The 15,589-nt window shown below is 46.6% G+C and overlaps 1 protein-coding gene across 1 annotated transcript in view; it reads right to left on the reverse strand.

Annotated features, from left to right (window-relative positions):
* TSNAXIP1 (translin associated factor X interacting protein 1) overlaps positions 1-15,589 on the reverse strand; it is a 480,293-nt gene that overhangs the window by 157,087 nt on the left and 307,617 nt on the right. Inside the window, exon 10 of the mRNA XM_086945262.1 lies at positions 1,780-1,910. Coding sequence (XP_086801388.1) covers positions 1,780-1,910 — 131 coding nt within the window. The remainder of the gene's footprint in view (positions 1-1,779; positions 1,911-15,589) is intronic.

Here is a 15,589-nt window from a genome sequence, read left to right on the forward strand (position 1 = left end):
CTCCTGATATGTATATACCATATTATTATGCTCTCCTTATGGTTATAATCATAACCGAATAAGATTTATGAAGATGATGAATCTCAGAATGCCAAGCAAGCTATTTTCCCCTTGCAAGTCTCTCCTTCTTGAGTTATGACCTGAAAAGGTGGGTTCCAGCATTCAAAGTCTCACCTAGGGGGAGACACAGACACTTACTCACACCCCCACCCAATATTAAAGGTTTGATCCCATTAGCAGGGTGGATATGAAACTCTCTAATATCAAGTAGATGGATGTAGTGTTTTCCTTTACTTGTTGTCCACTGTTGTGGAGGTGGACCGTTTCTCATATCTCCTTACTCGTTTTCTCAGACCGTTCAATACTTGTGGTATAGTATTAGGTGGTAATTTCATTGGGACGGGGAGAGAATGTTACTAAAATAAATGGGGGGCAAGAATAGCTGACCCGACCAATGTTGCAGACTCCCTCATTTGCTAGTGGAAAAGCTACAGAATTTATGATCTAGGTTTGGCGTTCTGAAATAACTGATGAATACAAGTAAGAATAATCAGCAAAAGGAAAAAGCCAGGATGATCTGAGAACCAATATACTGGGAGCAAGAATAGCAGGTTTCAGTTTACATTGATTGATTGGGAAAACACAGTCTCTGACTTGGAAAGGCAGATATACACACAGTGGCAGCTGCAGACTGTTTCAGAGAAAGTGATAGCAGACGTATGGAAAGGAGGTAAGTGGATATTCAGAGCTAAACAAGATAGGCAGATATATAAAGAAATTGATAGAATGTCAGAGAATAAAACAATATAAAAGAGTTCATGGGTCCAGAGAAGGAGAGGAGAAACAATTCAGATAGTTAAAGGTGGAAGAAATGTAGAGGGCTAAAGGAGAGGACAGAATCGGTGGTTTAGAGATAGTGGGAGAATTATGTGGTTCAGGGGATGAGAAGTAGATGCTCAGAAAGTGGAAGGTTCAAATATAACAAAAACAACACAAGATGATGGACGGAGTGCTAAAACTTTTCAACCACTCACCACCGTCAAGAGATCTGGGTTTAGTCCATCGATCTTTTGCTCACTATGCCACCCCAGTTTGGACCTAGGCATATGCAAATCAGTCTTGACCCTGGTCCTCATGGGAACAGTCCAGCCTGAACTACCAAGCCAGCTGATCCCTGGACCGGAAACAAGCATCCTGGGCCCGTTATCGAGGTTTCGCCCCTAATAAGCCTGGATAGCTTGATTCCAGGGACACAGCGAGCAAGGGACCCACATTTGGGCACACCCTTGGCCACTTAAGGCGAACATAGCAAACACAACAAGATGGTGAGCGGAGTTCTGAAACTTTTCAAACACTCACCCCCCAGTCAAGAGATCTGGGTTTAATTCATTGTTCTTTTGCTCACTAGGCTGTTCAAGCTTCCCATGGGGAGCAGGGTCAAGACTGATTTGCATATGGCTCAGTCCAAACTGGGGTGACGTGAAGAGCAAAATAATGATGGATTAAACCCAGATCTGTGACTGGGGTGAGTGTTTGAAAAATGTCAACACTCCGCCCAACATTTTATTTTGTGATGTTTCTAGGCTTATTTCTAAAACTGAGATAGAAACAAGGGGTCAGAGGGTAGGGAAGAGGTAACTGATCAGAAAAGAAGAGCATAAAGTCATGAATGGGTAAGAAGTATGAGGCTAGAGAAGGAAAGGAAATGTAGGATTGCTTGTGCACTGAGAACTGCAGACAGAGATGTCTGCTGCCGTGGCACAGGATAGCGGCTCTTACCATCCCTTCAAAGAAGTCCTTTTCCTTCAGAATCCTCCAGCCTAACTCTGAGAGGAGCACATCCACCAGCTCATCACTGTTCCTCCCCCCAGAAACAGTGATCCAATTGTCATATCCTCCAGGAAGCACCTCTGTAGAAACAAAACACACTCACTGTTAATATGAAATGGGGGCCCCTCCCTTTCAAAAGCAAGTTTATTATTTATAGCACAAGTTTGTTCAAGTTTTGAAGTATGCACTATATACCGAAATAACATAAATGTTAACATGGACTCTGGGTCCAATTATAAAATAGTGTTTTAAAAGTTGTAAATCTCCTTCTGAGTAAATTTCTGGATTTTAAGAGATTCACAAGAATCCAAGAAAGCATAAATGTCATTTACAATTGCATATTTCCATGAAAACCCATGTTGCCTTATGCTTGCTCTTGCAGATTGGCCATATAGCATATAGTCGGCAGGGGTATTAGTACTGAAAATGTTTGTTAACACAATGCACTTTATTGTATAATTCTTCACTAGAACCATGTTTGTTTTGAAATATGTTCTCTTACACTCCATGAATAATTGGCCTGGTATGGTATTTTCCCATTTTATTTACACACACCGCACAACTTTTTTTGTGAGTTGATGTTTGTGCACAACATTATAGGGAAAGAATGCAACTATCCCCAACAGTATGCCATGATTTTCTAATTGCATCATTTTTTATTCATTTCAACAATAAGTGACCTCACAGTCTCTCATTGCTACGTTTGTCTAAGTAACATGTCTTCTTCCCTGGCCACTCTGCCTCACACTTCCCTCTCTTCTCCTTCCTTTGAACTTGAACTGCTATGATCCCAGTGTATGTGTTAAACAATCTCCAAAAGATATTGCCTAATGGTCTTCGCATGCTTCTCAGCTGAGCGTTTTCTCAGAGGGCTGGTGCTCAACCATGTGTAATAGGCAGACCGGTTAGGTACTTACTGTCTGGGGGCGGGGCAGGCACATCTTGTGATACTGCTCGATAAGGAGTTTTCATATTACCCCAAATGCTTTGTTTCCAACATTTCACTTCCCTATGAATCTTTCTATTGATGTTATGCGCCAAAAACTCAGGTGACAGTAGGTAAGGAGTGGAGTACCCTTCTTTACCCAATATGAAGTGAATGTTGTCCTTACCAGCTTCAAGCATTCAACATATTTTTAAAGGATCTTCTTTAGTCTAGTGTTCTAACTGTGGGAAACACCGACCTAAAATGACAAAAGAATAGCTGTAAGGTAATGTATATACTAGAACTGACCTCATGGCCGCTCTGATCATGGCCTAATGCAGCGGTGCAGTTCCACCTTATATGATGGAGATCGTCTTTGGTGTTACATCCTTGCAAGTAAAGCGGTCTAGTAAATGGAAATGTTTTAGTCGCGAGGGACATACATACCAGTTGAATATTTTCTTATAGCGTGCCTCTCTGCTTTTACAGTGGAAATATCCTACCAGATGAAACTCCGCTGAATATCTTCTATATCTTGTTCAACAATCCCCCTCCCAATGAGATTTTAAGCTAATTTTGAGGACAGAACGTACAGACTATGTATGACACAGGAAACCTAGCTCAAGTAACAACTGAGATGAGGAACTACAACCTAATCATCCTGGGGGTCAGCGGAAGTTGGTGGACAGGATTCAGCATAATGAAAACCACCACAGGAGAGATCCTGTATTAAGCAAGGGACGATGACCAACATCACAGAACATTAGCCATCATCCTGAGCAAGGGGACAGAGAAACATATAATTGAGTGGAATCCAGTCCCCAGCCGACTCACGATAGCCGGGTTAAAAGGCAGACTCATTCAAGTCAAGGAAATACTCTGCCAACAGAGGCAGGCTGACCTTGAGGTCCTGCTGAACCACGACCTGAAGACTGTGATGGGGAATTTGACTGCTAAAGTCATAAATGCGACACAAACCATGACCGAGACATTGGAAAGGAAGGTTGTGGAACAATAAACAATGGAGAATGACTATTGGACTTTTACGCCACAAACGATCTGGTCATTGTAGGGACTCTCTTATCGCACTGTGATATTCATAAATTAAATTGGTGCTCACCCAATGAAGAGACAAACCACAGATTGATCGCCTGATGGTAAGAGGCAGCGGGAGAGTTTCACTGCAAGATGTCAGAGTGAGAAGAGAAGAAGACGTTGGCGGTGATCACCATCTAGTGTCTGCCCTTGTGAAACTGAAGCTCAGAAAAACAGAATGGAAAATATCAGGATGGGAGGCAAGATGGCCACTGACCGGCCGTAGGGAGTAGTTGCATCCACTCCCTCTACCTAAGAAATCACTTTGGATGCTGTGATATGCTGTGAGGCACGCTGGAGTATGCTGCATATACCCACTTGGCTGCGGTGTTTACAGAGCTGGTTATTCAATTCGGAACTTAGGCAACTGCCCTTTCGATTCTCCTTCTTCTTCCCGGTTGGGATAAAGAAACTTAACGGCTTCTTGGGATCAAGCCTCCTGACCCTCAGCATGGCGCTGCGAGGGCGGAAGACGCAGAAAGAACCAAAAGAGACAGCAGCAGGTAGCGACCCTGCTGCAGTAAACCCGGCAACAGCCCCTAACCGCCGGGCAGCAACACAAAAACACAACACGGAGGCAGACAGCTAAAAACCCGGGGCTTGATGGGGGGCAGCGGAGAGAAAGACAAGGAAAACGGAGCTACTGTTAGGAAAAAAACTGCCAAAGCGCGACAGAATGAAGGCGCTATCCCCAAAGAAAGTAATTTGAGGCAGCCTACCTTGTATGAGTACTTTCCCGCAGCTTTGGCAAACCCGCAGGCACCCTTCACTGGAGACACCCTATCGCCGTCCGGAACTTCCCCAAGACAGGATGAGCAGAGCGAAGACAGCGTGGATCCCCCACGAATTGCGCGGCTCGCGTCGCTGGCTGGAAGCAAGCCAAGGAGCCGCGCTGACATCGAGAAAGAGATGGCTGAGGCCGCTGCTCGACACGAGAATCTGCCGCCTGATGCTTGGACCGCGAGTCAGCTGACGAACCGATCTGAGAGTCAACTCGGGAGTCACCCCGCGAAGCAGATTGCTCAGACTGCCCAACCTTTACAGGAACTGGGGGAAGATGGTAGGGGGCCAGGGAGGCTACATTCACACTCGCTCCCACAAATAGCTCTGGATGAAGGACCAGAGGTAGCAGCTAACACAGGCCTTGCGGGGCCCAGCTCAGGACATTCATTTGGCTTGTATTGAGGGGGAGGAAAAGGAGCATATTAATGACCCGGTTACCAAATCAGCTGTAGTGACGGCAATGGATGTGGGGAATGCAGAAGCCACAGGCGGAGCGCTACCCACAAGCAGGCAGTAACCAGTAACCACTAATTCCGTCACCAACAAAGTACTAGCTCCTGCACCTGATTTAGCACAGAGATTGGCCCCCTCTAATTCAGCCCCGGGATCACCCTGCGACGACTGTTTCTTTTCGTTGAATGATGACTCAGGGTCAGCAAGCTCCACTGGTGGAAACTACACTGGTGACTCGGAATCGGATTCGGATTCTGATCAGTCTGCTGAAGAGAGCGCTTCAGTCCATAGGGCCTCGGTCACTTAAAGATCTAAACAAGAGAAAGATAGGTCCTGCTCCAGAGCTAAAGCGGTTGGTAGCCCGTCATACTTAGAGGTGGCTAAGAAACTAGACTGGGACTACTCCGCCACCTCTCAGCTATATCAGGAGGAGGGGGGGGGGGTATTAACGCACAGCAGAATCATTCTGATAGCCCTTCACAGGCCCCTACCATGGACTTTTTATATATCAAATGCAATCTGAGGCCAGATCAGAAAGTCGCTGGGTCAAAAAGGCACACAAGAAAATACAGGAATCATTGAGGAAAATGAATAAACTGTAGGCAGATATGGTAGGAAGAGTTACGGAGGTGGAGGAGAGGACAGGGAAACTGGAGGATGAAGTCTCCAAATGGCAGGAGTTTAAGGAAGCACATGTGAAAATAACAGAGGATGTGCAATGGAAGCTCGAAGATTTCGAGAACCGCCAGAGAAGGAATAACATCAGACTGTTAGGAGTGGCGGAGGGAATAGAAGGGCAGGATGTTCGCGGATTTGTCGTCAACTTACTTAGGGGGGCTCTCCCTGATACCACAGCGTGGAACTGGGACAACGAAGTGCAGCGCGCTCATCGGTTCCCTCTGACACAGAGGAAGGCGAATGCGGCATCTCAGCCTGATAGACCTAGGGCCATACTGGTTTATGTGGGGAACTATCTACTCCGACAGGAGGTTATGGACAAGGCCAAACCAGAGGCCAAACGTTCATATAATGGCACGACATTCTTTGCCCGCCCAGATTTTTGTCATGCCACAGTGGAGAGGAGGTGGCGGCTGAGACAATTGATATCCCCCTTTCAAAAACTGGGCTGTGAAGCATCCCACCTTAAGGTCCTGGCAAATGGTCAAATCAGAATTTTTTTCTCAGAAATGAAGGTCCAAGCATATCTAGTAGAGTTGAAAGAAAAAAGGGAGCAAAGGGCCTAGAATACTCTCAGCGATGTTGCTTTGAGATAATCTACAGAAACAAGCTTGTAAATGCAGCGATGAAGCAGTAATAGTTAAAGCATTGTCACAATATATGGTTATTTGACAAAATATATAGGGAGGGGGGGGAGAACTCACTTCCTGGGGTGTTCTAGCTGTCACACATAGGTCAGGATTGACTTATTTGCCTGTAGGGGGCTCTGAGGGAGGTGGGATCGGGGGGAGTGGGGTGGGGTTGGGTGCGGGAACAGGGCACGGTACTCTTTCGCACTATTCTGAATATAAAATTGGTACAGGTTGGAGTAAGCAACTCGAAGTGAAGGGAACGGTGGGTCCAGATGGAAGGAGGGTCGTTAAAGAGAACTTGAACATACTTTTGCCGGGTAATTGTTTAGGACAAAAAATAGATGTATTTTAATGAAAACGCGGATAATTACACTTAATGTGTGTGGCTTCAATCACCACCTGAAGAGACAGCGAGTAGCCGCCATGCTGAGGAGGACGCAAGCAGACTTTGTCTGCTTGCAGGAAACTCACATTGAGGGAACTAAGGGATTTCTTTTAGAGCAATTAGGGTTTTATCTGCTCGCTCACTCTAGACAGGGGGTTAAAACCAGGGGGGTGGCTATACTGTCAAGATCTAAAGATGTCGTAGCGAGGAAGAAGTTAGAGCATCAGTGGGGCAGATGGGCTCTGATAGAATGTTTAATTGATGGGGATTGGGTGACCCTGGGCTCAATGTATGGGTCAAAGGAGGACGATCCGGAGGTCTTTTCTTTTTTAGATTTAGAACTAGCCACATGGGCCCCACGGGTCATTCTTACAGGAGACTTCACTATTAATTGGGCGGGAGGGTTGGGTTTAGACGCTCATGGGGTATATCAGGGTCGGAAGAAGAGAGTTAATCGAGCAATTCTAAGTATGGCAAAAAACAATGCACTGGTGGATGTTTGGGTGAAACTGAAAACTACTGACCCTGGGTTTATCTATTACTCAGCTCCCCACAAACTTTGTGTAAGATTAGACTATTTCTTTATTTCGAGCTCTTTATTATCAAAGTCACAAGTTGAAAGACTGCCCCGTATCATCTCCGATCATAACCCTCTGATTTTGTCCCTAGAGACATCTACAAAAGCTAACTAGCAAAGGGTGTGGACTTTTGAGAGGCGGCTGCTAAAGGATGATTGTTACATTCAGCATATGAGAGAATGGATTAAACAGTACTGGGAGATCAACAGAGGGAGCATGGCCTCTGGAAATTCTTGGGACGCCGTCAAGGCAGAGGTCAGGGGAGAGACACTTAGTTTTAGTTTGTTTAAACAGAAGCAAGAAAGGATTAGGATGGCAGAAGTAATAAAAGCGGTGGCTGATGCAGAGGAGGATCTGGCCCATTGTGTAGCGGCGGGGGGTCCACTCGATCAAGTACTTAATAAGGTTGCTAGGCTGAGAGCGGAGGCAGAAGAGAGCATCGCTAGCAAGGCTGCCGCTACCTTCTTAGCAAGAAGGGAGCAGTGTTATGAGCTCAGCGAACGGGTGGGTCATACCTTAGCGGTTCACGCCAGGCACAAAGCAGCTACAGGGGAAGTTAAAGAGATCACGTATAGTGCCGGGGGCCTCCTTACTGACTCAGAGTGGATCCGTGAAGTCTTTAGGCAATTTTATCTTTCATTGTACGATGAGCCACAACCAAAAGAATAATGTGAGATATAACAAAAACATAAACATAACATGCGTATTTGTAAAGCGCACGTTCACCACTACGGGCATCTTGGCGCTGAAATAACAGATGTTTGTTGTTACCCAACTCAATGGTACTCATTTTATCGACCCCAAATGGATGAAAGGCTGAGTGGACCCGCCGGGATTTGAACCTGTGACCATGAGGTCGAACACAGGCCCCTGCAGTAGACGCATTAGTCCACTGAGCCACCAGACCCGCATATCTTCATGATGTGCCTGTCTCTACTCTCCCTGATGAAGACAAGGAAATTCTAGATGCACCGTTGGAGGCAGAAGAGATTATGACAGTTCTGTCAAGCTTGCCTTCCGGTAAAGCAGCAGGGCCAGATCAGATCCCTCTTGAATTTTTTAAAGTTTTTCGGGAGGCAATTTCTGAAGATCTGGTCAATACAATACAGCAGTCACAGGCAGGGATATATGTACCGGCATCCTGGGCAGGAGCAGATAGTGTGATTATTTTAAAGAAGGAGAAACCGTCTACAGAACCAGGGTCCTATCGACCAATTACGCTTATGAATTCTGATGCGAAGATCTTTTCAAAAGCACTGGCAGTTTGATTTTCAAGGGTAATTGGTGCACTGGTTAGTACAAACCAGCACAGATTTCTCTCGGGAAGGGGTACGACGCACCATACCCGTAAAGTTATATTACTCTGTTTGATGCCAAGAAGGTGCCAGGAGACCCGATTGCAGTTATGCTATTAGATGCTGAGAAAGCCTTTGATCGACTCTCCTGGGAATTCCTCTGGTTAGTGCTGAGACGATCTGGTTTTGGCAAGGATTTTATCACAGCAATACAAGCACTTTACATAGCCCCCACAGCTCGAATTCGTGTGAATGCTGGTTACACGTTGCCCCTACAGATTAAACGCGGCACAAGGCAGGGGTGTCCGTGCTCCCCGCTCCTCTTTGCAATGTATATAGACCCCTTAATTCGTAAAATGGAGGTGAATGATAGGATTCCCCCGTTAGCGACCCATAGAGGTCATTGTAAGATTCTGGCTTATGCTGACGACGTGGCATTCATCACCCCAGCACCCGCAGAGGCTATAGCGGAGGTGGAGCTTGAAGCTGCAAAGTTTGGCAAAGTCTCAGGATATGCACTGAATAAGTCTAAGACACAGATTATTAAGAACCAGAAGGCAGCTTGCTCGGATGTTAGGGTGGTACACTCTGGAGTTTATTTGGGGGTAAGGATCTCAGCAGATCTGGATAGTCTGTTAGAGGCAATTATAGGTCAATAATTAATAAAGCTAGGAAGGATTTAGATAGGCTTCACAACCTTCATTTGTCTGTCGTCAGGTGCACTAACATAGTTAAAATGATTCTTCTGCCAAAGTTCCTCTATCTCTTCAGGGCAATTCCGCTTATATTTTAAGCAAAATGGTTTACCTTACTAGAACAAATGATAAATAGATTTGTTTGGGCGCATGGCAAGACCAGAAGGGCGTTTAGGTATATGTCACTTCCTAGGGAAAGAGGAGGGTGGGCATTACCCGATTTGAAATTATACTATTGGGCAGCAGCTCTGAAGTACACAACAGGGCTAGTAGGAGGAGCAGAGGTGGAAACAGTGAACACAATAGGTTCTTTAGCTATATACTCACTTGTGCTCGGTCCGGTGGCGGAGAACGCGTTTTTGAAATACACTGACCCTAGCTATTTTAAGAGAACGAAATTTAAAACGGTAATCGCTGCACATAAAATTTGGTTAGCATTCCTGAAGAAATTTGGGTTAGGCAGGGTTAACATATATACTAGGCTATTTAAGAACCCCACACTCCTGCAGGAAATATTTGCAGACACAGTGTTTGTTGAGTGGGGACGATGTGGAATAACAAAGGTGGGGGATCTGATGGGGGCTGAGGGAGTGCATCAGTTCTCTGATATCCGGTCATTATATGGCCTTGAAGCAAGAATTTTTTAAAGTATTTACAGGTCAGAAGTTTTTTAGTCACAAAAAGAGGGGGACCGGCTGGTTTCGCGAAGAATGCAATCCTGGAAATAATTCAAGGTGGAACTGATTGTACGATTAAAAGATTTTATGCCAAGTTGATTGAAAGTAAAGAAGATGATCTCGAGAAGTACGAGACCAAATGGGTAGACAAGTTAGGGATAGGGCAGGAATCTTTCCGCAGGTCACTAGAGCTAGGCCAGAAAAAACTCTGCTCAGGGGCCCTTCAGGCTAAACACTACAAAACGATTTATTCATTATACCATACGCCAGCCAGGATTGCACAGTGGGGAGGAACAGAAGGAGTTAATTGCCCGCGCTGCGATAGCCTAAATGCTGATATGGTACATATTTTTGCCACATGTCCCCATTTGCAGTCACTTCATTGTGCCATAGAATTGTTTTTGAAGAGATCATTGGGTGTAGAAACAACTCTAACCCCAGCAAGAATTCTACTTGGGGTTAGTGGTGAAGATACACAGGCTCACTCAGGCTATTTTATATTTTTGGCTATGGCAGTGTTAAGAATATGTACTGCTTCGGCATGGCTGGATCGTTTACCACTCACCTTTCATCAGTGGTTTGCCAGACTGCTCTCGGTCTATAATCGCGAGAAAGGAATATATTCAAGGAAGGGTAGAAAGGGAAGAGCATTAGGATTGCAAATATGGGAGCCTATAAATAACTGGAGAGAAAGGCAAGTCCCCGCTGATTAGTTAAACCTTCTGGACCACTGTATTATTGGTTCATGTGTGATACTTTAGGGAAATCTGTGGACAGTATAATGTCTGGCTTGAGAGGCTATGTACGAATTTACTTTGGGATTTGAGTTCCTTTTTCATATGTATATAGATGTAGCCAAGATGCAGATACCAACATGTGTTTATAGTTGTTTTGTTAAAAAAAAAGGAAAATATCAGGATGACAACTCTTTGATGTGGGAAAATTACTGGACCCCAAGATCAATTCTTACAAATAAAAACAGCTTCCAACTTCTACCACATAAGAAAGTTAGTATGAGCCAGCAGTCGACGAAGTCAACAAGAAATGGTGTCAGGTCTCAACAATATATGTGAAGAGCAGTGAAAAATGCCTGGGGACCAAGACTTGGAAGAGGAAAGAATGAATAGGACAAGACACATGGCAAGCTATTGGCGAGAAGAAGGCAGCAAAAAGGAAACTCATGGAGGCAAAATCTGAGAGGCTGCAAGAGGGATCCAAGCCACACTACATAGTAGCAAACAGAGCAGTCAAAACAATGAAAAGAGCGGACAAGCGGGAGTACATGGATAATCTTGCCAGCCAAGCAGAGGAGACAATCAGTAGAGAAGAATGGAGAAAGATCTTCAAGATCATGCAGCTAGTCAGAGGTTAATCTTGTGCAACATTCAACATGCCATTGACAACAGGGAAAGAGCAGGAAGCACGCTGGTCCAAGCACTTTAAAGAAATCTTGAAGAGACCAGTAGCAACAAGTGAGCAGACGTACCAAGAAGCAGAGACAGACTTGGATGTGAACAACGCCCCACCATTGCTGCCATCGGTTCTCTCAAGAATGAGAAGGCTCCTGGCCAAGGTAACCTAAATACAGTAATGTTCACAGCAGACCCTGTAACATCAGTCAAGGTCCTCCAACCACTGCTTACATCGATTTGGGAGAGAAAGTAAGTAGCAGATGACTGGAACCAACGCACTACTGCTAAGATTCCAAAGAATAGAGCATTAACTATCTGTAATAACTGGAGTGCAATCACCCTTCTGTCAATCCTAAGTATAATCCTGAGACCGTGGACAAGTTAGAAAAGGAGCAGGCTGGGTTCTGTAAGGCCAGAGGGTTTGTTCATCAGATCCTTACTGTACCCCACATCATAAAGCAGTGCACCGAGTGGCAAAGACAACTATACATCAACGTCATACATCATTGATTCTGAGAACGCCTTTGACAGTATCCATCGTGATAGCCTCTAGTGAATACTGAGAGCATATGGCATACTACAGCATATTGTTTTCCTCATCAAGAGATTTTATGATAATTTGATCTGGAAGGTTGAAGGTAGTGAGTGTAGTTTCATATTCAAGACCAGTGTGAGACAGGGATGCTCTTCAACCTAGTCATCGACTGGATGATGCGACGCACAACTGAAGTCCAAGCCAGAGGCATCTAATAACATTATTCTTTACACTGGAGGATCTTGACTTTGTGATGCCCAAGCCTTGCTCTTTCACACACACACCAGCATATACAGGAAAAGATGTGTTGCCTCAACATCCATGTACATAAATTGGGTCTGAAGATCAACACAAAGAAATCCGAAGTTATGCCACTTGACATCCCAAACCCTTCACAAACAAAAGTGGATGGAGAGGACTTAGCCATGACTGAAGATTTCACCTAGACAGTACTATAAGGCATGATGGTGGGGCAGATAGTAACATGACGAGCAGACTGAACAAGGCCAGGTATGCCTTCAGGGTGTTGAAAAATATGTTAAAGTCATCTCAGGACAGCACCAACACCAAGCTGAGGCTTTACCAGGTCTGTGTTTTGTCCGCAATCTTGTATAGATCAGAATGCCGGCGGATGGCGAAAAGCGATATCACCACACTGTGAGCCTTCCACACCAGAAACCTGAGAATTTTGCACATTTTTAAGACACAAACAATCTCCAATGAGGAACAGCTCGCCAGATGCATGCAAGAGGGCATGGACAGGATCATTATAAGAAAAAGATGGAGATGGATAGGACACACCATCAGAAGAGAACAAGACTCCGTCACAAGAACAGCTATCCACAGAGACTCACAGGGCACACGGAAGGGAAGCAGACCAAAGAACACCTGGAGGTGAACTGTGTAAACAGAATTGAAGACCATGAACCACACCTGGGGCACCATACAGAAAGTTGCCTAACACATACAGAAGTGGCGATCCCTCGTTGCTGCCCTACATGCCAGTCAGAGGCAGACCTGAATTAGGATGCTATTGGGCTGATGTCACACGCTATATCCATTTCACTAATTTAATTAACTTCTCCATCTTGAGCTGCTCCCAGGTAGCATATTTTTTTTATTTCTCAGTTCATCAGTATGTGCCTAACTTGGCTATAAAAGTCTCTTTCTATTTTTTTGAATTTGGAGGTTCTCTTGCATTCTTCAAACAACCTAATTATGCCCTTGTTCAACATGTTAGCAAGGGTCAAGCCTTCCCAGGATATGATTTTGAAGATGTTCACTAACTATCCAATGGTTACCCCTCTCACTGCAACAGCCATGTTACAAATAAAGGTCCTAAAATCACTACTGTGTAAATTCAACCATATTGGCACATTTTCCATTACTGTTAAGTTCGACCTGTTGGCATAAATGTTCACCGACCCTGATGCTAGGAAGCTGGATGTGCCATTTGCAACTGCTAAAGGCATTTTGCTGAAACTTAAGCTAATCTTAGGTGCACAATAAATGTTCTGATTATGGCCTTACATTTTTACTGCTCAGAGTGATATCCATGAAGGGATCTCAGAAACACAAATTGGTTTTAATTTTAGAAGAGAAATGACAACAAAATGTGCTACACTGTAAACATACAACAATGTGATCTAAAAAGACATCTGTCGGGAGACATCCTTTAATTTTCTAACCATTCTTAGTACACAGAAAAGAGCAGAACAACTTAAGCCGAATGGACAGGGCAAAGGTTTAAGTCGGCTGCAGAGACCTCTCCATCCTTCAAATGAATTGTAACTTATGGCCTTATTTAGAGTTGTTTGGCAGATGGAATACTCTGTCACAAATGAATGAATGCCCCGCCCCCTGTATTACAAGGGCATTACAGCCTATGGCACTTGTAATACTGTAGATGGGATATTCATCACAATTTGCCATAGTATCCCATCTGTCAAACTCAAACTCTAAACAAGGCCATTAACATAGAGAGGTCTTCAGAACATTTATTGTAAACTAGCTTACCCGTCGCACGTTGCTGCGATCTCAGAAGAGAGGACATTTAAGGAAACTTGTTATGATAACATTCAATTTACATTGTGTCATTTTTATTGAAACTTATTCATTTTAATATGGTGGCAGTCCCTGTGTGTGAGACGTTACCAGAGCCTACCTCCTGCTCACTGAGGCTCCTTTGTGGCGTGAAGTCTGCCTGCAGGGACCGAGGGGTGGCCGGGCTTCGCTCCGCCGCAGCGTTCCATCCAGCACTTCCGGCTGACCGGGCTTGGCTCCGCCGGTCGGGAGCCTCTGAAACTACAACCCCCAGCAGCCCTGTGGTGAGATCGCCTCCCCCAGCGTCAGCGAGCAGCGCCAGGAGGCGTATAAAGTGAGAACTCCTGCCGAGGAGCGTGTGGCAGGCGTTACCAGAGCCTACCTCCTGCTCACTGAGGCTCCTTTGTGGCGTGAAGTCTGCCTGCAGGGACCGAGGGGCGGCCGGGCTTCGCTCCGCCGCAGCGTTCCATCCAGCACTTCCGGCTGGCCGGGCTTCGCTCCGCCGGTCGGGAGCCTCTGAAACTACAACCCCCAGCAGCCCTGTGGTGAGATCGCCTCCCCCAGCGTCAGCGCGCAGCGCCAGGAGGCGCATAAAGTGAGAACTCCTGCCGTGGAGCGTGTGGCAGTCCCTGTGTGTGAGGCGTTACCAGAGCCTACCTCATGCTCACTGAGGCTCCTTTGTGGCGTGAAGTCTGCCTGCAGGGACCGAGGGGCGGCCGGGCTTCGCTCTGCCGCAGCGTTCCATCCAGCACTTCCGGCTGGCCGGGCTTGGCTCCGCCGGTCGGGAGCCTCTGAAACTACAACCCCCAGCAGCCCTGTGGTGAGATCGCCTCCCCCAGCGTCAGCGCGCAGCGCCAGGAGGCGCATAAAGTGAGAACTCCTGCCGAGGAGCGTGTGGCAGTCCCTGTGTGTGAGGCGTTACCAGAGCCTACCTCCTGCTCACTGAGGCTCCTTTGTGGCGTGATGTCTGCCTGCAGGGACCGAGGGGCGGCCGGGCTTCGCTCCGCCGCAGCGTTCCATCCAGCACTTCTGACTGGCCAGGCTTGGCTCCGCCGGTCGGGAGCCTCTGAAACTACAACCCCCAGCAGCCCTGTGGTGAGATCGCCTCCCCCAGCATCAGCGCGCAGCGCCAGGAGGCGCATAAAGTGAGAACTCCTGCCGAGGAGCGTGTGGCAGTCCCTGTGTGTGAGGCGTTACCAGAGCCTACCTCCTGCTCACTGAGGCTCCTTTGTGGCGTGAAGTCTGCCTGCAGGGACCGAGGGGCGGCCGGGCTTCGCTCCGCCGCAGCGTTCCATCCAGCACTTCCGGCTGGCCGGGCTTGGCTCCGCCGGTCGGGAGCCTCTGAAACTACAACCCCCAGCAGCCCTGTGGTGATATTGCCTCCCCCAGCGTCAGCACGCAGCGGCAGGAGGCGCATAAAGTGAGAACTCCTCCCTCGTCCCGCGAGGACGCGGGCGGGACGCGCCGGGCCAAGCCCGGGCAAAGGGCGGGCCCTCTGAGGCCCTCGGAGACCGCAGGAGACCGGGCCGGGCTACCCCCCTGACCTTTGCCATTTCCCCCATATCCAAGGTAA

The sequence above is a fragment of the Lissotriton vulgaris genome, chromosome 12 (genome assembly GCF_964263255.1).
Source record: "Lissotriton vulgaris chromosome 12, aLisVul1.2, whole genome shotgun sequence".
Lineage (NCBI taxonomy): Eukaryota > Metazoa > Chordata > Amphibia > Caudata > Salamandridae > Lissotriton > Lissotriton vulgaris.